The sequence below is a fragment of the Tympanuchus pallidicinctus genome, unplaced genomic scaffold (genome assembly GCF_026119805.1).
Source record: "Tympanuchus pallidicinctus isolate F22 unplaced genomic scaffold, pur_lepc_1.0 scaffold21, whole genome shotgun sequence".
Taxonomy (NCBI): Eukaryota; Metazoa; Chordata; class Aves; order Galliformes; family Phasianidae; genus Tympanuchus; species Tympanuchus pallidicinctus.
In genome coordinates, this window is record NW_026294733.1 from 11,919,527 (window position 1) to 11,943,280 (window position 23,754).

General features: G+C 54.1%; 3 protein-coding genes across 3 annotated transcripts in view; all 3 read right to left on the minus strand.

The window, feature by feature from the left end:
• Positions 1-7,664: 7,664 nt before the first annotated feature.
• On the minus strand, positions 7,665-19,847 carry LOC128081403 (protocadherin beta-15-like). Its single transcript, XM_052684600.1, has 3 exons — positions 17,302-19,847; positions 16,542-16,702; positions 7,665-7,749 (listed from the first exon to the last, which is right to left on the minus strand). Exons 1-2 carry the CDS (start codon positions 19,729-19,731, stop codon positions 16,613-16,615), a joined length of 2,520 nt encoding a protein of 839 aa, XP_052540560.1. The 5' UTR covers positions 19,732-19,847; the 3' UTR covers positions 7,665-7,749; positions 16,542-16,612.
• LOC128081404 (protocadherin beta-15-like) overlaps positions 7,665-23,754 on the minus strand; it is a 30,519-nt gene continuing 14,429 nt past the window's right edge. The window contains exon 3 of the mRNA XM_052684601.1: positions 7,665-7,749. The gene's annotated coding sequence lies outside the window, so the exon portion shown is untranslated. The remainder of the gene's footprint in view (positions 7,750-23,754) is intronic.
• Positions 7,743-11,046, minus strand: LOC128081401 (protocadherin beta-15-like). Its single transcript, XM_052684597.1, has 2 exons — positions 8,506-11,046; positions 7,743-7,910 (listed from the first exon to the last, which is right to left on the minus strand). The coding sequence occupies exons 1-2, from the start codon at positions 10,933-10,935 to the stop codon at positions 7,821-7,823; spliced, it is 2,520 nt and encodes an 839-aa protein (XP_052540557.1). The 5' UTR covers positions 10,936-11,046; the 3' UTR covers positions 7,743-7,820.

The following is a 23,754-nucleotide window of genomic DNA, read 5'->3' on the forward strand; positions in this document are numbered from 1 at the left end:
AGGGCTCTCATGTTTTCCTGTGTGAAAGGCATTACTCTTCCTTGACATGACAAACGTATTGCACGTGTGCTTGATTTTATCACAACACAACAAAGCTCCCACACCTAACTGAAAGTTGTCCCCAGTTGTACACAAACAAATCAAGAAGATGCAAACAACTTTCACAATTTGGAGATACAGATGTTTGGGAACTCCAAAAATGATGCAATAAAGAGGGCAGAGGAAGAGATGGAAAAGGAAGGCATAGATTCTGTCACCCTTGTTTTATAGTCTTCCTTTAAGTATTGGGAGGCCACAATGAGGTCTCCCCAGATCCTCTTGCAGGCCAATCAAACCAGTCTACTTCAGGCTTTCTCCACAGCCCAGATTCTTCACTCTTCTGATGTTCTTCATGGCCTCCCTTCATGCTGCTCCAGTTGCTCCACATCACTGCTGGTGGCCACAGACCTGGACACGGTTCTCCAAGCGGACCCTCAAGAGAGCAAAGCAGAGAGGGACAATCACCTCCCTCACTCTGCTAGCTATCTCTCTTTTTGGATGGAACCCAGAATACAGATGGACATCTGGGCTGCATGCGTGCAATTATGGCTCATGTCCACCAGAAACTCCAAGTCCTTCTCCACAGGGCTGCTCTCAGTTCTTCCTCCAGAATATTCTCATAACTGGAACAGACCTGATCCAAGTGCAACACCTTACTCTCCAACTTGTTGAACCTCATTCATTTCACACAGGCTCCCTATTCAAGTCCCTTGGGATAGCATCCTTTCCTTCTGTTGTATCAACAGCACCACTCACATTAGTGCAAGCAGCAAACTTGTTGAGGTTGCCTTTGATCCCACTGACGAGATTCACTGACAAGGATGTTGAAGAGCACTGGTCCCAAAAGAAGTGGGACCTCTCTCTAGGAGACACCACACATCTCCGGTCTCCACCTGGACGTGGAGCTCTTGACCAGAATCCCATGGCTGTGACCATCCAACCAGTTCCTTATCCACTGAATAGTCCACCATTCAAATCCAAATGTTTCCAACTTACAGTGAAAGTTGTTGTGTGGGACCATTCCAGAGGCCTTGCACAAGTCCACATGGAGGACATCACTTACTCTTCCACTGCCTAATGAAGCTGTTCCTGCACCATAGAAGTACACCAGGTGGATCAGACAGGATCTGCCCTTGGTGAAGCAATGTTGGCTGTGTCAGATCATCTCCCTTAATTGCATAAGTCTTAACATGGCTTCTAGGAGAATCTGTTCCCTGATCTTCTCTGGCACAGACAGGAGGTTCATGGGTCTGCAGTTTCCCAACTCTTCTCAGTAGGCAACATCCTTGCCCACCCTTCCTTGCCTAACTCCAGTAAACAGGTTGTATTTCTTCACTGCAGTGTTCAGTTGTGTGAAGCTTCTCACCACATTTCCAGGATAACAAGTAGGTACTACTTTTCTAATGTCCTAAATTGTGTTTTGTAGCTCTTTCTAATTTCCCATGATGCACGCATTGCGATAGAGGAACTTCAGGTGGACTTCGAGATGCGTTACCTTCTTAGAGGTTCCCTCCCTAATTCCTTTCAAACAACGCTGAGGGAGGAGAACATTACCTGTGCTCCCAATCCTTTCAGCATCATTCCAAAGGATATGAATTCCATTGATGTTTTCTTGTCCACTCTTTGCAAACTCCCTGAATCTTCTTGAAAAAGCAGGATAGAGTAGCTCTCCAGCTTTGTCAGGTATGGGAGCCTCTTCTTGTTAATGCAAAGGCAGGCCATCAACTTCACTCAGATGCAGCCATTGGCTTTGGAAGCACTACAGGCTAAACAGCATCATAGACCAAGACAGCTTTTTTATCTTTCCCTTCCCTCTTTCCATGCATGCAATGCACCCATCCTCCCATCCATTTGGAATTGTTACCAACTCACAAATTACAATTATTACTAGCCACAGAAGAATTGCTAGTAAAATCAACTGTAGGCCAAGTGGTTGAGTAGAGAAAATTGGGAACATGGCTTGCAGAGGAATTGCTGGATCACAGCCTGAACCAGTGGTTGAGCCCCAGGTGAGAAGGGATGGCTAAGCCAGGGAACTCAGGTGCAAGCAATGTACCTGAGTGATTAGAAGGGGTGCATCCAGGCTCCATCCCTTCTCACCCTCATTTCAGAGTTAGCAGAAAAGGGAGTAGCATCTCTTTGAATAGAGATTGCATGTCTCTTGAGCAGCTGTTACAAGGGGTGAGCCTCTCTGCATACACAGCTCTTCATTCATGTCTTGCAAAAATGACAGTGACACCTGGGATCCATCTGCTAATGCTCCTGACAGGACCTTGGCACCTCAAGGAGAGGAGAGTGGATCCAAAACCTTGCTTATTGTAGTCTTCATATTAATTCCACTACGGCTGGGGACAGACCCAGGAAGAGGAGAGCCACCCAAGACACTTCCCACTCTGACTGACCTCAACTCACAAATGACACTTTGTTCTTCATCCTCAGATGTAGAAGTGTGTGAAAGGAAATATAGACACATAGGGTCTGTATATAACATAGCACTAGTTTGCCTGTCCAAACCTACCTGAACCACTTCAGTCCTAGCAGCTTTATCCACCTGCTGGTTGCTTTCACGTTGTTTTACATGTTGTGTAACTCTTGGGTGCGAGTGCATCTTATGTGATACACTTTCCTAATCTTGTTATCTACATGGGCAGGAATTTCCTTCCTAAGTGCAGAAGACTTGATGAGTTTGTCTCCTTTACAGAATCACAGAATCACAGAATTGTAGGGGTTGGAAGGGATCATCGAGTCCAACCTCCTGCCAAAGCAGGTTCCCTACACCACGTAGCACAGGTCGGCATCCAGGCAGGTCTTGAACATCTCCAGAGAAGGAGACTCCACCACCTCCCTGGGCAGCCTGTTCCAGTGCTCCGTCACCCTCACTGTAAAGAAGTTCTTGCGCACATTTGTGCAGAACTTCCTATGCTGCAGTTTCCAGCCGTTTCCCCTTGTCCTGTCTCCATTCACCACTGAAAAGAGTCCGGCCTCGCCATTCTGCCCCCCACACCTTAGATATTTATAGACCTGGATCAAGTCCTCTCTCAGCCTTCTTTTCTCAAGGCTGAACAGACCCAGTTCACTCAGCCTTTCCTCATAGCAGAGATGCTCCAGGCCCCTCACCATCTTCGTGGCCCTCCGCTGGACTCTTTCCAAGAGATCCCTGTCTTTTTTGTACTGGGGAGCCCAGAACTGGATGCAGTGCTCCAGATGAGGCCTTACTAGGGCAGAGTAGAGGGGGAGGATCACCTCCCTCGACCTGCTGGACACGCTCTTTTTAATGCACCCCAGGATGCCATTGGCCCTCTTGGCCACAAGGGCACACTGCTGGCTCATGGCCAACCTGTCGTCCACCAGGACACCCAGGTCCCTTTCCGCAGCGCTCCTCTCCAGCAGCTCATCCCCCAACCTGTACTGGTGCATGCAATTATCCTCTCCAGATGCAAGACTCTACACTTGCTTTTGTTAAACCTCATCCGTTTTTTTTCTGCCCAGCTCTCCAGCCTGTCCAGGTCTTGCTGAATGGCAGCACGGCCTTCAGGCGTGTCAGCCAATCCTCCCAACTTCGTATCATCAGCAAACTTGCTGAGGGTGGCCACTATCCCCTCATCAAGGTCATTGATGAAGATGTTGAACAAGACCGGACCCAGCACAGACCCCTAAGGAACACCGCTGCTTACAGGCCTCCAACCGGACTCTGCACCGCCAACGACGACCCTCTGCGCTCTGCCAGTCAGCCAGTTTTCAACCCACCTCACTGTCCACTCATCTATCCCACACTTCCTCAGCTTTGTTATAAGGATGTTGTGGGGGACAGTATCAAATGCCTTGCTGAAATCAAGGTAGACTACATCCACTGCTTTGTCCCCATCCACCCAGCCAGAGACAACATCATAGAAGGCCACCAGATTGGTCAAGCACGACCTCCCCCTTGTGAACCCGTGCTGACTACTCCTGATAACCTCCTCTTCTTCCAGTTGTCTGGAGATGACATCTAGCACAAGCTGTTCCATCACCTTTCCAGGGACAGAGGTGAGGCTGACTGGCCTATAATTGCCTGGATCTTCCTTCTTGCCCTTTTTGAAGACCGCAGTGACATTGGCTATCCTCCAGTCTTCAGGCACCTCCCCCGTCCTCCAAGACCTCTCAAAGATGACAGAAAGCGGTTCAGCAATCACCTCTGCCAGCTCCCTCAGCTCCTGTGGATGCATCCCATTGGGTCCCATGGATTTGTGAACATTGGTGTTGCCTAGGCGTTCTCGGACCACCTCTTCCCTGACAGAAGGGAGGACTTCCATTCCCCAGATCCTCTCACTAACCTCCAGGGTCTCGGATTCCCAAGGGGCAGCTTTTTCACTGAAGACAGAAGCAAAGAAGGCATTCAGTATCTCTGCCTTCTCAGCATCCCCCGTTACCAGAACACCCCCGTCACTTAGCAGGGGAGCCACGTTCTCCCTAGTCTTCCTTTTACTGTTAACGTACTTAAAAAAGCCTTTTTTATTATCCTTTATCCCCTTCGCCAGATTTAATTCCAGGCGGGCTTTAGCCTTCCTCGTCGCATCCCTGCAGGCCCTGGCAACATTCCTGTATTCTTCCCAAGTAGTCAGACCCCTTTTCCACATTTCATGGGCCTTCTTCTTTCCTTTGAGTTTGCGCACGAGCTCCTTGCTCATCCACAGAGGTCTCCTGCCACCCTTTCCTGATTTCTTCCTCACAGGGACGCACCGATCCTGAGCTTGGAACAAGAGCTGCTTAAATGCCGACCTCCTTGTTGCCACACACTCTGCTTCCATGGTTGTAGCCACTTCCAGGGAGTGTTTTCCGCCATTCATGAGTGAGATTAGTGACAAAGCACTCATCACTTCTCTCATCTGCAATATCTACAGCACCCAATTCATCCCTCCTTCAGTGGTTTCTTGAACTTCTCGTGTATGATGCAGTACTCTGCTACCTGCTGCTGTGTGGTCAGGAATCAGAAGGTTATTGCCTCCTGCATGGGTTATGACCATAAGTTGACATTTGCAGTCATTGTGTCCTCAGGGGCAACTGATAGTAACAGAGACGGTCCCTCCTTCAGACAGAAGGGCCAGGCACAGGGCCTGGAGAAACTGCAGGGCCTGTTTTGAGGGTTGGAGCACCTGCAGGGCCTGCAGCAGGAACCGGAGCAACAGTAGGGGTTGTCATGGGACTTGGAGCAATCACAACGTGTGTTAAGTGGGTTGGAGCAACCACAGGGCCTCTTGTGAGAGCTGGAGAAACAACATGGCGTGTAATGAGAATTGGAGCAACCAGAGACCTTTTGAGACACTGGGTAACTGCAGGGTCTGTGTCATGCATTGGAGTAACCACAAGGCCTCTCATGGCTGTTGAAGAAACGACAGTGATTGTCACTGGGAATGCACTGACTCCATGGCCTGTTTTGAGAGCTGGTGAAACTACAGGGCCTGCAGCAGGATTTGAAGCAACCACAGGCTGTGATGGAGGAGCTGGAGCAACTGCAGGGCAGATGGCAGGGTTGCAGTAACTACAGGCCTGTGGCGCCAGTTGGAGCAGCCACAGAACACGGAGCAGGGCTTGGAGCCACCACAGCAACTGGCACAGGCCTCAAAGCAACCACAGGCACTGCAGGGAGGGCTGAAGAAACTGCAGGGCCTGTCACAGAAGCTGCAGCAGCCGCAGGGCCTGTCACATTGTCATCAGAGTTAGAGACCTGCTCTTTCCTTCTCTTGTGTGTGCTGAATAGCAGGGATCAGGAGGCAGTAGGCATAGGCCAAGCCCCAGCTCTGATTGCTGTCTCTCTACAGTTGCCAGAGTGATGGCGTATCTGCTGCAAACAGTTCTGCTGCCAGTTCTTCCGGATCCTGCACTTGTTTGGTGTGGAGCTCCAGAGCACCAACAGTGCCCAATCTTCTGGGGACCAGCTGGTATCCTCCCACACAGCCTGACACTCACCAAGCACTGTGTCGGGGCACATCTCTGTGTTGTATTAAGAAAGACCTGGTTAAACACAGAAAAAACCAGAAACAGATTCAGGAGACACAGCAGTAGGATCGTGCTGGTTTGAACATCTCAAGAGCCATTGTAACCAGGCTGAAAGATAACGGATAAGAGAAGGAGAAAGAAGGGTGAGGAAACGAAGTAAAACATGGCCTGTTCACGCTGCCATAGTCTGGCTCCGTAAGGACACAAAGGACAGTGTGTAAATCTTGGAAGTTATGAAGAGATGGTTCCCTAAGTATTAAGATGATGGCAATGTGGAGTACAAACACTCCTGAGCAGTACCTTTAACATGTCATAGCCAATGTTACCCGTAACACTAGAACTACCATCTTATTCCATCTCTCAGAGATGGGAAACAGCACAACAGAGAACAGATATAGAAAGGACGGGTTCATAGAAAGTAGTTCTGAGAAATGGCACCAAAAGACTGACCAAAAAATGCAGACTGGGCATTAAACTACATTAACCCTAATATCAGTTCTGTTTGGAAACGCTCTGGTCAGATCTGTGGTTACCTCAACCATTGGGTGGTACAACCCGGCAGCAGCTCAGCGCAACAGCGTTGTTCCATCAATGCCTTTCCCAATCTGATGGGAGATAGAAATGAAACAAACTAAAACAAAGTGGAATCTTTGGGACAAGATAAAAGATATCCACTAAAGCACAAAAGGAAAGAAGGAACGAAGGAATGAAGGAAATAAAAGCCATGATAATAATGACAGAGGAACAGATGCACTGAATACAAGAGATGCACAACACAATTGCTCACCACTCGTTCAGCGACACCCAAACAGTCCCCTAGGAGCAGCCGCTTCCACTTCCAGCCAACTGCCCCAGCTGCATCACTTTGCATGTTGTCACATGATGTGCAATGTCCCTTTGGATGCCATACCTTTGGACCATAGCTTATTGGAATCTCACATACAGTACCACTACAGTTAGGAAAAGACCCAGGCTGAGAAGAGCTTCCACAGACCTTTCCTGCCCTGACTCCCCTCAGTTCATGGCAGATGCTGTCCGTCAACATCAGAAACAGAAGCGTACAAACAAACCAGTGATCCTTACAGGAGCTCAGAGCTAGAATGGTATCTGCACATCAGAAGACACAGCCCTTGTATTAAAACTCAGATTCCTTCAGACATCCCAGTAGATTTTATTGGTTTTGTCACCAGCCATTCATACCAAGGAAATACATGAGTGAAATGAAGGACCAGAAATATCTCACTGCTTTGAATTCTCTGCTATCTTATACATGATGTTCCAGAAACGCTGTATTACAACTCATTTACATTTGAGATTAGGAAAGAGAGCAAAATCAAACCAAAAAGGAATACATTGCTCAAGGAGCACTCTGTACAGCATGCAGAACCAAGGAGCTCCTGGCTGAATGTGCACTGTGAGTGTTGGGCACCTCTAAGGCAGCGCTTCTCAGGGCTATTAAAGAAAACCTCCACTGGCAAAAAGAAAGCATGAAAGCAGATGTATGAAAACAACAGCTTCAATACCAGAATCGCTTCTTCCCATTCTTCACTTAATGCTTAGGAGCAATAGCACTATCACAATTAGATATCACGTCTCAGTGATCCCAGCATGCATCCACCTCCAAACGTAACAAAATTTCAAAATGAACACATGAATGAAGTACTGCATCAGAGGAGATTGTCCTTGACTTCTCACACAGCACATCTCTGCTTCCCTGGTGATTTTCGGTACAATGTTGGTGACTCCTTCATTTCAATTGGAAGAGATCAGCCCACGAGGACCGAGATGCTTCTCCTTCTCCTCCCTTACTGATGGCTGAGCCAGGGGCTTTGATCCAAACTGGCATTCTCCTCTGCTGCCCTGGCACCCGTGCCTTCAGAGACGGGAGCTCGGCCCTGCAAAGAACACAGTGCAGGGCTGACATGGGGCCGTTAACGGCAAGCAGGTGTCAGCGAGAAGCTGGGAAGGCTCATCTGAACCGATGTGAATGGGAGACCACTCTTCCCTGCCCAGAGGCAAAGAAAGAGGAGGGCGGGGACACAGCTCTCTGACCCGGACAAGACAACATTAAAACCCTGCAAAGAACCCCTTTGTCCTACTAAAGCCTTGCATCTCGACTTCAGAAAACTGGAAAAATTTTTTTGGATCAAGAAGAGGGGAGCAGACACTAACGGTTCCCTCAGGAACAAATAACAAATACCGTGCTTTAAAGCCAACGGTAAAAAGGGGATAAGGGATGGGGGAACTCAGACAGCAACGGAGGGGAAACTGACTCCGAGGTGATAGCAGTTATGCCGGCGCCGATGCCGTGCAGGAGAAACGCGACGCCACCCATCACCGCCACGGCCTCGCCGCAGCTCCCCGCCGTCGCACAGCCGCCCTCGGGGCCGAACCCTCCCTCGCAGCCTCCGTCCCCGCCTCCCTCCGTGCCCCGCACCGCGCTGCCCCCGCGCTCCCCCTCGGCCCCCGCGCGGGGCTCCGCTCCCTCACCTGCACGGCCCAGTCGCCTTCTTCTTGGCCGAGGCCGGCCGAGCACAGCGAGCTCCGGCGCTCGGCCGCGCCGTGCGGCAGCCCGGCGGGGAAGCAGGGCAAGAGCGGCCCGAGGAAGCGGAACTCGCTGTCGACGGTGCCGGCGGCGAGGCGCACGTCGTAGACGTAGCTGCGGGGCAGGGAGCCGGCGCCGCTGTCGGCGGCGGAGCGCGGGAAGGCGGGCAAGGTCCCCGGCTCGCCCCGCCGGGCCCGCCGCACATGGGCGGCCACGGCGGCCGCCGCGCCGGCCACGAAGAGCGCGGACACGCAGGCCAAGCAGACGCTGAGGTACAGGGTGAGGCGGCCGTCGGGCTCGGCGGCCGGCGCCTCTTCGCTCGCCCGCAGGCGGCCTTCGGAGAAGCCGTCGGCCAGGGCGACGGCCAGCGTGGCGCTGGCGGAGCGCGGCGGCCGCCCGCGGTCCCGCACCAGCACCACCAGCCTGTGCCGGGCCGCGTCGCGCTCGCCCACGGCCCGCGCCGTGCGCACCTCGCCGCTGTGCAGCCCCACGCGGAACAGCCCCGGCTCCGTCGCCTTGGCCAGCTCGTAGCACAGCCACGCGTTCTGCCCCGCGTCCGCGTCCACCGCCACCACCTTGGCCACCAGGTAGCCCGCCCGCGCCCGCCGCGGCACCAGCTCGCCCAGCGCCGCGCCGCCGTCGGCCGGCGGGTGCAGCACCACGGGCGCGTTGTCGTTCTCGTCCCGCACCAGCACCCGCACCAGCGCCGTGGCGCTCCGCGGCGGCGAGCCCCCGTCGGCGGCGACCACCGTCACCTCCACGGCGCGCACCTGCTCGTAGTCCAGCGGCCGCACCACGGACACGGCCCCGCTCTCGCCGTCCACCGACACGGCGGGCCGCTCCTCGCCCTCCTCCCGCACCAGCGCGTACCTCACGCGCCCGTTCGCGCCCGCGTCCGCGTCCGTCGCCTTCACGCTGCCGATCCGCACCGCGCCCGCCTCGTTCTCGCTCACCCACATGCTGTACGCCGCCTGCGTGAAGCGAGGCGCGTTGTCGTTCACGTCGCCGACCCGCACCCGCACGCTCTCGCGAGCGCTCAGCCGCGCCCGGCCCCGGTCCGTGGCCACGATGCTCACGTTGTACTCGGCCGCCGTCTCCCTGTCCAGGGCCGCGCTGGTGCGCAGCTCGTAGTGGTCGGCGAACGCGGCCGTCAGGCTGAACGGCACGTCGCCCTCCACGGCGCACTCCGTCCGCCCGTTGTCGCCGGAGTCGCGGTCCCGCACGCTCAGCAGGGCCACCACGGTGCGCGGCGGGGCGTCCTCGGGGATGGACGCGCTCACCGAGCTCAGCTCGATCTCCGGCGCGTTGTCGTTCACGTCCAGCACCTCCACGTGCACTTTGCAGTGTGCCGACAGACCGCCGCCGTCCGTGGCTTTTACTTCAATATCGTGGTTGTCTGCTTCCTCGAAATCTATGCTACCCGAAACCCGCATCTCCCCGGTCTCATCGTTAAGCTCAAAGATCAGTTTGGACCGCTCTGGCATCTCAGTGAATTCGTACCGCACTTTGCCGTTGGTTCCTTCGTCGGGATCCGCGGCCGACACCCGCACCACCAGCTGCCCCGGGGGGCTGTTCTCGGCCACGCGCACCTCGTACACCTCCCGCGAGAACACCGGCATGTTGTCGTTGGCATCCAGCACCACCACCCGCACCTCAGCCGTGCCCGACCTGGGCGGCGAGCCCCCGTCCGTGGCCGTCAGCACCAAATGCAGCTCCCGCTGCTCCTCGCGGTCCAAAAATCTCTCAAGGACGAGCTTCACGAATTCTGCTCCTCCTCTCCCTTTTTCGATAGTAAGGGAGAAATACGTGTTCGTAGAGAGGCTGTAATTCTGCAAGCCGTTAATCCCCACGTCCTCATCTTTTGCTTTTATGAGTGCGAATCGCGACCCGGGAGCTGCGGTTTCGGGTATCTCCAGAACCACCTCCTTCTGCGGGAACACGGGGGAGTTGTCGTTCACGTCGCGAAGCTCCACCTCCCCGCGGATCAGCTGCACCGGGTTCTCAAAGAACAGCTTAAAGAAGAGCGCGCAGCTCTCGCTGTGCGGACAGATCCGCTCTCGGTCCAGCGTCTCCGTGACCGTCAGGACGCCGCTGTGCGGATCCAGGCGGAAATGCTGCTCGCTCCCCTCGGACACCACGCGCGCCTTGCGAGCCGCCAGCTGGCTCGGAGAAAGCCCCAGGTCCCGGGCGACGTTGCCCACCCACGAGTCCCTCGCCATTTCCTCCCACACGGAATAGCGCAGCGTTTCGGCCCCGCTCTCCCACACGCAAACGCACACGAGCCACAGCACCACTCGCCTCTGGCCGCCGCCGCCGCTCCGGCTCCCGCTCGCCGTCCCCCTCCGCCACGGCCGGCCTTTCCCGGCGCCCTCCATGCCTCGCCGCCTTGCTCGCCGGCCCCGACGCGCCGCGCTGCCGCTCGCCGACCCCAAGCCGCCGCACTTGGACAGCGCCTCGGCCCCCGAGCCCCCGAGCGCCCGGCTCCGTGCCCCGCCGCCCTTCCCCAGCGGCTCGCACGGCTCTTCTGCGCGCCTGCGCCTCAAAGCGCGCTGCGGCCACAGGGAGCTGCCGCTCCGTGGACAACATCCCCACCCAGCGGCGCGACCGAGAATTGCTCCTTCTCCGCCTTCCCGCAAGCGCTGCCGATGCTGACGGAGTTGGAGGTTCGAATCTCTTTTCCTCCTCCAAATTCGATCCGAAAGGCGCTCTGTTAAATAACCACCCCGTTTGGCATCTTGGTAGCACTTCCTGTGTCTCCACTGCGAAATCTTTTGCTCCCTGCTGTGTGGAATTTACGGAATCTTATATCATGTCATTTCAGTGTACTGTCACATTTTCTTTATTTTCTCTTCTTTTTACCAGCTTATTGGGAAGGCAGGTTGTTTGGACACATAGGAGCATTGAATGATTGAACTGGTGCAAGAATGCGTACAGGGAACGACCTTCCAGGCAAGTGATTCACCATCACCCCATCTTGCCATCACACTAGAATGATATTTCTGCTGTAGCACAGAATGCTGATACTGTTTTCTTCACACTGTGTATCACACCTCACCCAAAGCTGCTCGGGCTCTAATGCTTTCCTGTTTGATAGAGTGTGGCTGATGCCAAGGGGAGCATCCCTCTGCAACAAGAGAAATAGTGCCCACATGGGAAGTGCCTGAGCACTCAGAGTTAGCACTCAGCTGTGTTCATGTTTATGCATTGTGAACTCCACTGTGGTCCTTTTAACAGCAGCTGGGACCCCCAGTCTCACAGATATGTGCAGAAGGGAAGGAATGTGAAGAGTCAATCACGCTCTTGTTTGTAAGCTCATGTAAGTATTGGAAAGCTACAATGTGATTCTTCTCTAGGCTGAACAAGCCAGTCTGCCTCAGCATTTCTTCATAGCAGAGCTGCTTCAAACTTCTTATGTCCTCTTGTCTTGCTCCATTCACTCCATGTCACTGCTGGTGGGCACAAACCAGGACACAGTATTCTGGTGGATCCTCATGAGTGCAAAGCAGAAGGGGACAAGCACCTCCCTCACATTGCTTGCCGTGTCTCTTCTGATGGAGCCCACAATACAGTTGGTCATATGGGTGGCAGACACAGAGTTATGGCTCATGTCAAGATCTTGGTGCACCTGAAACTCGGAGTCTCCACAGGGCTGCTCTCAGTTCTCCCAGACTGTAATCATACTCAGGAAGAACCTGACCAAAGTCCAAGTCCACCTCGTGGACATGTTGAACCTCATTCCATTCATGTGGACTCACTTCCCAAGTTTGTCCAGGTCCTTTGAATCCATCCCTACCACCTCTTGCATGAAGTGTACCTCTCAGCTAAGGGTCATCTGCAGACTTGCTGATGGTGCATCTGATCCCACTGTCTCAATTCACTGATTGAGATGTTGGAGAGCATTAGTCCCAGGACAGACCCCAGGGGGACACCACTCTTCACCAGTTTCCACCTGGACGTAGTGCTCTTGACCACAGTCCTGTGGCTGTGACCATCCAACCAATTCAATTCCTTATGCACTGAACAGCTCATCCTTCAGATCCACACCTCTCCAACTTTGAGAGAAGGAGGTTGTGTGGGACCATGTCAAAAGCCTTGCACAAGTCCAACTGGACGACATCACTTACTCTTCCTTCATCCACTTCTGATTATCTTCATGTCCTCCTCTTGTCTTGCTGCATTCACTCCATGTTGGTGCTCATGAACTCTTTTCCTCCGTGCACTGTGGAATATGTTTAAATGTGTTGTTTCCATCACGATCACATTTTCTCATTTTCTCTACTTTTTAATTGGCAGATGGTGAATAACTTGTTGACCGGACCAGACACATACCAGCATTGAATGACTGAACTGGTGCCACACAGCTTACAGGGAAAGGTGTTGTAAACAAATGACTCACCATCACTCTATCTTGCTATCACACTAGGAAGATGATTCTCTAGGACAGAATCCTGATATTGTTTTCATCACATTGTGTATCACACCTCACCTAAAACACCAATGTCTGTAGTGCTTTCGTGTGTGAAATTCATTTCTCTTTTCTGCGTTGACAAGGATTTCCTCTCTTGCACCTCTGCTCAAGTGTGTCACCTCAGAAGCAAGCTAACACACGAAACAGAAAATTCTCCCCAGTTGTGCACAAAGAACTCAAACAGCTGTAAACTACTTCCACAATTTGGAGATAGAGAGGTTTAGGAATACCTGAAAGGAAGAATAGAAAGGTATAGCAAAGAAGAGAAGGAGATAGCAGGGCAGGACAGGGAAGGGAAAAACTCAGTCTATCTCTATTGATAAGCTCCCTTCTAGTATTGGAAGGCCACCGTGAGGTCTCCCCCCAGTCCTCCTCCAGGCTGAACAAGCCAGTCCGCCTCAGTCTTTCTTCATACAGGAGGTGCTTCAGCCTTGTAATCACCTTCACAACCTCCCCTCAATTCTGCTTCAATTGTTCCACAGCACTCCAGGCGGTTCCTGAAGAAGGCAGAAGGGAGTGAGACAATTACTTCTCTCACCCTGCAGGCCACTGCTCTTCTGATGGAGCCCAGGATACAGCTTGCCATCTGGGCTTATGGCTCATGTCAAACGTTTTGTCCACCTGAAACTCCAAGTCCTTCTCCACCTTGCAGTTCTCTGTCAGCTCATGGAATGACCTGAGCCCAACTTCAAGCCACTTCCGTTTGTGGAACCTCATTCAACTCACGTGGGCTCACTTTTCAAGCTTGTCCAGGTGCCTTTGGAAGGCAACCCTTCCTTCTATTGTATCAACTGCACCACTGAAATAAATGTTACCAGCTGACTTGCTGAGGGTGCATTTCATCCCACTCTCTAGATCCACTGACAAGGATAATGAGGAGCACTGGTTCCAGCACAGACCCCAGGGGACACCACTGGTCACTGGCCTCCACCTGACATGGAGCTCTTGACCACAATCCGATGTCTGTAAGCATTCAACCTTCTCCACTGAACAGTCCACCACTCAAATGCGTATCTCTTCAGCATACAGATAAAGATGTTGTGTGGGACCATGTCAAAGGCCTTGCACAACTCCACATGGATGACATCACTTATGCATCCTCTGTCTAATGATGCTGTTCCTGCACCATAGAAGTATACCAGGTGGATCAGACAGGATCTGCCCTCACTGAAGCAACACTGGCTGTGTTGGATCCCCTCCTTTTCTTGCATGTGTCTTAACATGGCTTCCAGAAGAATCTGTGGCTCAATCTTCCCCGGCACAGACATGAGGCTCGTGGGTCTGTCGTTTCCCGAGCCTTCTGAGAAGGCAACATCCTCGCCCATCCTTCCCTGCATAACTCTTGTAAACAGCATGTATCTCTTCATCGCAGAATTCCAGTTGTGTGAAGCTTCTCACCACATTTCCATGAGAACATACGCACAATACTTTTCTAATTTTCTATGTTGTGGTTTCCAGCTCTGGCTTATTTCCCATGATGATGCATTGGGATACAGGAACTTCAGATGGGCTTTCAGATGTGCTGCCTCGTACAGGGGCAACTGATACTGACACAGATGGTTCCCTGGTTCAGCAAGAAGACTTGTCACAGAGACTGAAGAAAACAGGGACGTGATTTGAAGTGGGAATCACGTCAAGGCCTCCTGCAGGACTTGCAGCAACTGTAGGGCTTGTTGAGGGACTTGGAGCAGCCACAGAGTGTGTTGAGTGGGTTGGAGCAGCCACGGGACTTATCCCAGGGAAGGAAAAACCTCAGGGCTGTCACATGAGTTGGAGCAACTAAAGCAGCTTTTGCCAGGGTTGCTGAAACCACAGGGCAAATAATGAGAGCTGGAGCAACTGCAGAGAGCGTTGAGAGGTGCTGCAATAGCAGGACCTGTGTCGTGTGCTGGAGCAACCACAAGGCCTCTCACGGGTGTTGAAGAAGCAGCAGGGTTTGTTGCTAGGAATGCAGAGACTCCATGGCCTGTTTTGAGGACTGGTGAAACGACAGGGCCTGCAGCAGGATTTGAGGCAACCACAGGCTGTGATGGAGGAGCTGGAGCAACTGCAGGGCAGATGGCAGGGTTGCAGTAACTACAGGCCTCTGGCGGCAGTTGGAGCAGCCACAGAGCACGGAGCAGGGATTGGAGCCACCACAGCAACTGGCACAGGCCTCAAAGCAACCACAGGCACTGCAGGGAGGGCTGAAGAAACTGTAGGACCTATCAAAGCAGTTGCAGCAGCCACAGGGCCCGTCACATTGTCATCAGAGTTAGAGACCTGCTCTTCCCCTCTCTTGACTGTGAACATTCTGAACAAGTCCAACCAACCCCTTGGGAAGGATCCATGCCCCCTTTGGGAAAGGTCTCTCCCCACTTTTAGAGTTCTGTGTGATGTCACATGGCAGAGAACATCTCTCTGGCCAGTTCAGGCCAGCAGGCCTCCTTCTGCCCCCTACCAGCTTCTTGTGCACCACCAGCACGCTCACTCTCAGGGCACAATCAGAAGCAGAAATGGCCCTGGCTCTGTGCAGCACTGCTCAGCAACAGCTCACTAGTCACTGTTCTAAACGTGCTTTTCCTCCCAAAGGCCAAACAAACCATCATATCAGCCACTACAAAGCAAGTCAGCTCCATTCACACAACAAACAGGACAATCAGCAACACAGAAACGTCTTACAGAAACCAGCTGTAAGCCAGCATCAGCACATCCAGTTGGAATGCAGCTCCTCATTCATGGCACACAGCAGTTACAGCACCACCTGCTATTTGTGCCCTTATGCTCCTCCCAGTGCTGCTGATTCGCCCCTAGGACCTCAGAGAGAGGAAGGGGGACCCGTCCCCTTCTTTTACTGTACCCTGATGGCTGGCACCGCTGTGGCAGGGAACAGATCCGGATGAGAAGAGCTTCCCCAGACACTGCTCACCATGACTGCCCTCATTTCACACGGACACAGGGACCTGAAGCTGTCCTGCAGCTTCACCTGTAGAAGGCTTTAAGAGCAACACTGATCCTCAATGCATCTCTACAACAGAATAATAACTTTGCACAGAAGAGTGAAGCTCACACTCTTTCAGACTTCTCAGCAGACTTTATTGGTCTCTGTCACCAGGCATTCAACTCCAGGAAATACATGAGCAAAGGGAAATTCCACATTGCTTTGAATCTTCTATTATCTAATATTCCATAATCCTGAAATGCTCCAGAACCATTCATTTTGACTTTACTCTGCGAAAAGAACCAAATCAAACCAACAACAAAAACTAAAACAGAGAAATAGTGCATAAAAGCAGATGTGTGAACATGAGAGCTTCAATATTAGAAAATTTCCTTCTCCTTTTTCACTTAATGCTTAGGAGCAATAGCACTATCACAATTAGATATCACGTCCCAGTGATCCCAGCATGCATCCACTTGCAAACAAACAAAAAATATAATTATGAACACATGAATAAAGTACTGCATCAGAGGAGATTGTCCTTGACTTCTCACACAACACATCTATGCTTCCCTGGTGATTTTCGGTACAAGGTTGGTGACTCCTTCATTTCAATTGGAAGAGATCAGCCCACGAGGACCAAGATGCTTCTCCTTCTCCTCCTTTACTGATGGCTGAGCCAGGGGCTTTGATCCAAACTGGCATTCTCCTCTGCTGCCCTGGCACCCGTGCCTTCAGAGACGGGAGCTCGGCCCTGCAAAGAACACAGTGCAGGGCTGACATGGGGCCGTTAACGGCAAGCAGGTGTCAGCGAGAAGCTGGGAAGGCTCATCTGAACCGATGTGAATGGGAGACCACTCTTCCCTGCCCAGAGGCAAAGAAAGAGGAGGGCGGGGACACAGCTCTCTGACCCGGACAAGACAACATTAAAACCCTGCAACGAACCCATTTGTCCTACTAAAGCTTTGCATCTAGACTTCAGTAAACTGCATTTTTTTTTTTTTTTGGATCAAGTAGAGGGGAGCAGACACTAGCGGTTCCCTCAGGAACAAATAACAAATACCGTGTTTTAAAGACAACGGTAAAAAGGGGATAAGGGATGGGGGAACTCAGACAGCAACGGAGGGGAAACTAACTTCGAGGTGACAGCAGTTATGCCGGCGCCAATGCCGTGCAGGAGAAACGCGACGCCACCCATCACCGCCACGGCCTCGCCGCAGCTCCCCGCCGTCGCACAGCCGCCCTCGGGGCCGAACCCTCCCTCGCAGCCTCCGTCCCCGCCTCCCTCCGTGCCCCGCACCGCGCTGCCCCCGCGCTCCCCCTCGGCCCCCGCGCGGGGCTCCGCTCCCTCACCTGCACGGCCCAGTCGCCTTCTTCTTGGCCGAGGCCGGCCGAGCACAGCGAGCTCCGGCGCTCGGCCGCGCCGTGCGGCAGCCCGGCGGGGAAGCAGGGCAAGAGCGGCCCGAGGAAGCGGAACTCGCTGTCGACGGTGCCGGCGGCGAGGCGCACGTCGTAGACGTAGCTGCGGGGCAGGGAGCCGGCGCCGCTGTCGGCGGCGGAGCGCGGGAAGGCGGGCAAGGTCCCCGGCTCGCCCCGCCGGGCCCGCCGCACATGGGCGGCCACGGCGGCCGCCGCGCCGGCCACGAAGAGCGCGGACACGCAGGCCAAGCAGACGCTGAGGTACAGGGTGAGGCGGCCGTCGGGCTCGGCGGCCGGCGCCTCTTCGCTCGCCCGCAGGCGGCCTTCGGAGAAGCCGTCGGCCAGGGCGACGGCCAGCGTGGCGCTGGCGGAGCGCGGCGGCCGCCCGCGGTCCCGCACCAGCACCACCAGCCTGTGCCGGGCCGCGTCGCGCTCGCCCACGGCCCGCGCCGTGCGCACCTCGCCGCTGTGCAGCCCCACGCGGAACAGCCCCGGCTCCGTCGCCTTGGCCAGCTCGTAGCACAGCCACGCGTTCTGCCCCGCGTCCGCGTCCACCGCCACCACCTTGGCCACCAGGTAGCCCGCCCGCGCCCGCCGCGGCACCAGCTCGCCCAGCGCCGCGCCGCCGTCGGCCGGCGGGTGCAGCACCACGGGCGCGTTGTCGTTCTCGTCCCGCACCAGCACCCGCACCAGCGCCGTGGCGCTCCGCGGCGGCGAGCCCCCGTCGGCGGCGACCACCGTCACCTCCACGGCGCGCACCTGCTCGTAGTCCAGCGGCCGCACCACGGACACGGCCCCGCTCTCGCCGTCCACCGACACGGCGGGCCGCTCCTCGCCCTCCTCCCGCACCAGCGCGTACCTCACGCGCCCGTTCGCGCCCGCGTCCGCGTCCGTCGCCTTCACGCTGCCGATCCGCACCGCGCCCGCCTCGTTCTCGCTCACCCACATGCTGTACGCCGCCTGCGTGAAGCGAGGCGCGTTGTCGTTCACGTCGCCGACCCGCACCCGCACGCTCTCGCGAGCGCTCAGCCGCGCCCGGCCCCGGTCCGTGGCCACGATGCTCACGTTGTACTCGGCCGCCGTCTCCCTGTCCAGGGCCGCGCTGGTGCGCAGCTCGTAGTGGTCGGCGAACGCGGCCGTCAGGCTGAACGGCACGTCGCCCTCCACGGCGCACTCCGTCCGCCCGTTGTCGCCGGAGTCGCGGTCCCGCACGCTCAGCAGGGCCACCACGGTGCGCGGCGGGGCGTCCTCGGGGATGGACGCGCTCACCGAGCTCAGCTCGATCTCCGGCGCGTTGTCGTTCACGTCCAGCACCTCCACGTGCACTTTGCAGTGTGCCGACAGACCGCCGCCGTCCGTGGCTTTTACTTCAATATCGTGGTTGTCTGCTTCCTCGAAATCTATGCTACCCGAAACCCGCATCTCCCCGGTCTCATCGTTAAGCTCAAAGATCAGTTTGGACCGCTCTGGCATCTCAGTGAATTCGTACCGCACTTTGCCGTTGGTTCCTTCGTCGGGATCCGCGGCCGACACCCGCACCACCAGCTGCCCCGGGGGGCTGTTCTCGGCCACGCGCACCTCGTACACCTCCCGCGAGAACACCGGCATGTTGTCGTTGGCATCCAGCACCACCACCCGCACCTCAGCCGTGCCCGACCTGGGCGGCGAGCCCCCGTCCGTGGCCGTCAGCACCAAATGCAGCTCCCGCTGCTCCTCGCGGTCCAAAAATCTCTCAAGGACGAGCTTCACGAATTCTGCTCCTCCTCTCCCTTTTTCGATAGTAAGGGAGAAATACGTGTTCGTAGAGAGGCTGTAATTCTGCAAGCCGTTAATCCCCACGTCCTCATCTTTTGCTTTTATGAGTGCGAATCGCGACCCGGGAGCTGCGGTTTCGGGTATCTCCAGAACCACCTCCTTCTGCGGGAACACGGGGGAGTTGTCGTTCACGTCGCGAAGCTCCACCTCCCCGCGGATCAGCTGCACCGGGTTCTCAAAGAACAGCTTAAAGAAGAGCGCGCAGCTCTCGCTGTGCGGACAGATCCGCTCTCGGTCCAGCGTCTCCGTGACCGTCAGGACGCCGCTGTGCGGATCCAGGCGGAAATGCTGCTCGCTCCCCTCGGACACCACGCGCGCCTTGCGAGCCGCCAGCTGGCTCGGAGAAAGCCCCAGGTCCCGGGCGACGTTGCCCACCCACGAGTCCCTCGCCATTTCCTCCCACACGGAATAGCGCAGCGTTTCGGCCCCGCTCTCCCACACGCAAACGCACACGAGCCACAGCACCACTCGCCTCTGGCCGCCGCCGCCGCTCCGGCTCCCGCTCGCCGTCCCCCTCCGCCACGGCCGGCCTTTCCCGGCGCCCTCCATGCCTCGCCGCCTTGCTCGCCGGCCCCGACGCGCCGCGCTGCCGCTCGCCGACCCCAAGCCGCCGCACTTGGACAGCGCCTCGGCCCCCGAGCCCCCGAGCGCCCGGCTCCGTGCCCCGCCGCCCTTCCCCAGCGGCTCGCACGGCTCTTCTGCGCGCCTGCGCCTCAAAGCGCGCTGCGGCCACAGGGAGCTGCCGCTCCGTGGACAACATCCCCACCCAGCGGCGCGACCGAGAATTGCTCCTTCTCCGCCTTCCCGCAAGCGCTGCCGATGCTGACGGAGTTGGAGGTTCGAATCTCTTTTCCTCCTCCAAATTCGATCCGAAAGGCGCTCTGTTAAATAACCACCCCGTTTGGCATCTTGGTAGCACTTCCTGTGTCTCCACTGCGAAATCTTTTGCTCCCTGCTGTGTGGAATTTACGGAATCTTATATCATGTCATTTCAGTGTACTGTCACATTTTCTTTATTTTCTCTTCTTTTTACCAGCTTATTGGGAAGGCAGGTTGTTTGGACACATAGGAGCATTGAATGATTGAACTGGTGCAAGAATGCGTACAGGGAACGACCTTCCAGGCAAGTGATTCACCATCACCCCATCTTGCCATCACACTAGAATGATATTTCTGCTGTAGCACAGAATGCTGATACTGTTTTCTTCACACTGTGTATCACACCTCACCCAAAGCTGCTCGGGCTCTAATGCTTTCCTGTTTGATAGAGTGTGGCTGATGCCAAGGGGAGCATCCCTCTGCAACAAGAGAAATAGTGCCCACATGGGAAGTGCCTGAGCACTCAGAGTTAGCACTCAGCTGTGTTCATGTTTATGCATTGTGAACTCCACTGTGGTCCTTTTAACAGCAGCTGGGACCCCCAGTCTCACAGATATGTGCAGAAGGGAAGGAATGTGAAGAGTCAATCACGCTCTTGTTTGTAAGCTCATGTAAGTATTGGAAAGCTACAATGTGATTCTTCTCTAGGCTGAACAAGCCAGTCTGCCTCAGCATTTCTTCATAGCAGAGCTGCTTCAAACTTCTTATGTCCTCTTGTCTTGCTCCATTCACTCCATGTCACTGCTGGTGGGCACAAACCAGGACACAGTATTCTGGTGGATCCTCATGAGTGCAAAGCAGAAGGGGACAAGCACCTCCCTCACATTGCTTGCCGTGTCTCTTCTGATGGAGCCCACAATACAGTTGGTCATATGGGTGGCAGACACAGAGTTATGGCTCATGTCAAGATCTTGGTGCACCTGAAACTCGGAGTCTCCACAGGGCTGCTCTCAGTTCTCCCAGACTGTAATCATACTCAGGAAGAACCTGACCAAAGTCCAAGTCCACCTCGTGGACATGTTGAACCTCATTCCATTCATGTGGACTCACTTCCCAAGTTTGTCCAGGTCCTTTGAATCCATCCCTACCACCTCTTGCATGAAGTGTACCTCTCAGCTAAGGGTCATCTGCAGACTTGCTGATGGTGCATCTGATCCCACTGTCTCAATTCACTGATTGAGATGTTGGAGAGCATTAGTCCCAGGACAGACCCCAGGGGGACACCACTCTTCACCAGTTTCCACCTGGACGTAGTGCTCTTGACCACAGTCCTGTGGCTGTGACCATCCAACCAATTCAATTCCTTATGCACTGAACAGCTCATCCTTCAGATCCACACCTCTCCAACTTTGAGAGAAGGAGGTTGTGTGGGACCATGTCAAAAGCCTTGCACAAGTCCAACTGGACGACATCACTTACTCTTCCTTCATCCACTTCTGATTATCTTCATGTCCTCCTCTTGTCTTGCTGCATTCACTCCATGTTGGTGCTCATGAACTCTTTTCCTCCGTGCACTGTGGAATATGTTTAAATGTGTTGTTTCCATCACGATCACATTTTCTCATTTTCTCTACTTTTTAATTGGCAGATGGTGAATAACTTGTTGACCGGACCAGACACATACCAGCATTGAATGACTGAACTGGTGCCACACAGCTTACAGGGAAAGGTGTTGTAAACAAATGACTCACCATCACTCTATCTTGCTATCACACTAGGAAGATGATTCTCTAGGACAGAATCCTGATATTGTTTTCATCACATTGTGTATCACACCTCACCTAAAACACCAATGTCTGTAGTGCTTTCGTGTGTGAAATTCATTTCTCTTTTCTGCGTTGACAAGGATTTCCTCTCTTGCACCTCTGCTCAAGTGTGTCACCTCAGAAGCAAGCTAACACACGAAACAGAAAATTCTCCCCAGTTGTGCACAAAGAACTCAAACAGCTGTAAACTACTTCCACAATTTGGAGATAGAGAGGTTTAGGAATACCTGAAAGGAAGAATAGAAAGGTATAGCAAAGAAGAGAAGGAGATAGCAGGGCAGGACAGGGAAGGGAAAAACTCAGTCTATCTCTATTGATAAGCTCCCTTCTAGTATTGGAAGGCCACCGTGAGGTCTCCCCCCAGTCCTCCTCCAGGCTGAACAAGCCAGTCCGCCTCAGTCTTTCTTCATACAGGAGGTGCTTCAGCCTTGTAATCACCTTCACAACCTCCCCTCAATTCTGCTTCAATTGTTCCACAGCACTCCAGGCGGTTCCTGAAGAAGGCAGAAGGGAGTGAGACAATTACTTCTCTCACCCTGCAGGCCACTGCTCTTCTGATGGAGCCCAGGATACAGCTTGCCATCTGGGCTTATGGCTCATGTCAAACGTTTTGTCCACCTGAAACTCCAAGTCCTTCTCCACCTTGCAGTTCTCTGTCAGCTCATGGAATGACCTGAGCCCAACTTCAAGCCACTTCCGTTTGTGGAACCTCATTCAACTCACGTGGGCTCACTTTTCAAGCTTGTCCAGGTGCCTTTGGAAGGCAACCCTTCCTTCTATTGTATCAACTGCACCACTGAAATAAATGTTACCAGCTGACTTGCTGAGGGTGCATTTCATCCCACTCTCTAGATCCACTGACAAGGATAATGAGGAGCACTGGTTCCAGCACAGACCCCAGGGGACACCACTGGTCACTGGCCTCCACCTGACATGGAGCTCTTGACCACAATCCGATGTCTGTAAGCATTCAACCTTCTCCACTGAACAGTCCACCACTCAAATGCGTATCTCTTCAGCATACAGATAAAGATGTTGTGTGGGACCATGTCAAAGGCCTTGCACAACTCCACATGGATGACATCACTTATGCATCCTCTGTCTAATGATGCTGTTCCTGCACCATAGAAGTATACCAGGTGGATCAGACAGGATCTGCCCTCACTGAAGCAACACTGGCTGTGTTGGATCCCCTCCTTTTCTTGCATGTGTCTTAACATGGCTTCCAGAAGAATCTGTGGCTCAATCTTCCCCGGCACAGACATGAGGCTCGTGGGTCTGTCGTTTCCCGAGCCTTCTGAGAAGGCAACATCCTCGCCCATCCTTCCCTGCATAACTCTTGTAAACAGCATGTATCTCTTCATCGCAGAATTCCAGTTGTGTGAAGCTTCTCACCACATTTCCATGAGAACATACGCACAATACTTTTCTAATTTTCTATGTTGTGGTTTCCAGCTCTGGCTTATTTCCCATGATGATGCATTGGGATACAGGAACTTCAGATGGGCTTTCAGATGTGCTGCCTCGTACAGGGGCAACTGATACTGACACAGATGGTTCCCTGGTTCAGCAAGAAGACTTGTCACAGAGACTGAAGAAAACAGGGACGTGATTTGAAGTGGGAATCACGTCAAGGCCTCCTGCAGGACTTGCAGCAACTGTAGGGCTTGTTGAGGGACTTGGAGCAGCCACAGAGTGTGTTGAGTGGGTTGGAGCAGCCACGGGACTTATCCCAGGGAAGGAAAAACCTCAGGGCTGTCACATGAGTTGGAGCAACTAAAGCAGCTTTTGCCAGGGTTGCTGAAACCACAGGGCAAATAATGAGAGCTGGAGCAACTGCAGAGAGCGTTGAGAGGTGCTGCAATAGCAGGACCTGTGTCGTGTGCTGGAGCAACCACAAGGCCTCTCACGGGTGTTGAAGAAGCAG

What these genes read in the sequence shown, in the direction of transcription:
- LOC128081401 (XM_052684597.1), bottom strand. Translation starts at nt 10,935, where the DNA reads ATGGAGGGCGCCGGGAAAGGCCGGCCGTGGCGGAGGGGGACGGCGAGC. An exon ending in AAGGCGACTGGGCCGTGCAG is followed by an intron (nt 7,911 to 8,505) that starts GTGAGGGAGCGG and finishes TGTTCTTTGCAG; the next exon opens with GGCCGAGCTCCCGTCTCTGA.
- LOC128081403 (XM_052684600.1), bottom strand. Translation starts at nt 19,731, where the DNA reads ATGGAGGGCGCCGGGAAAGGCCGGCCGTGGCGGAGGGGGACGGCGAGC. An exon ending in AAGGCGACTGGGCCGTGCAG is followed by an intron (nt 16,703 to 17,301) that starts GTGAGGGAGCGG and finishes TGTTCTTTGCAG; the next exon opens with GGCCGAGCTCCCGTCTCTGA.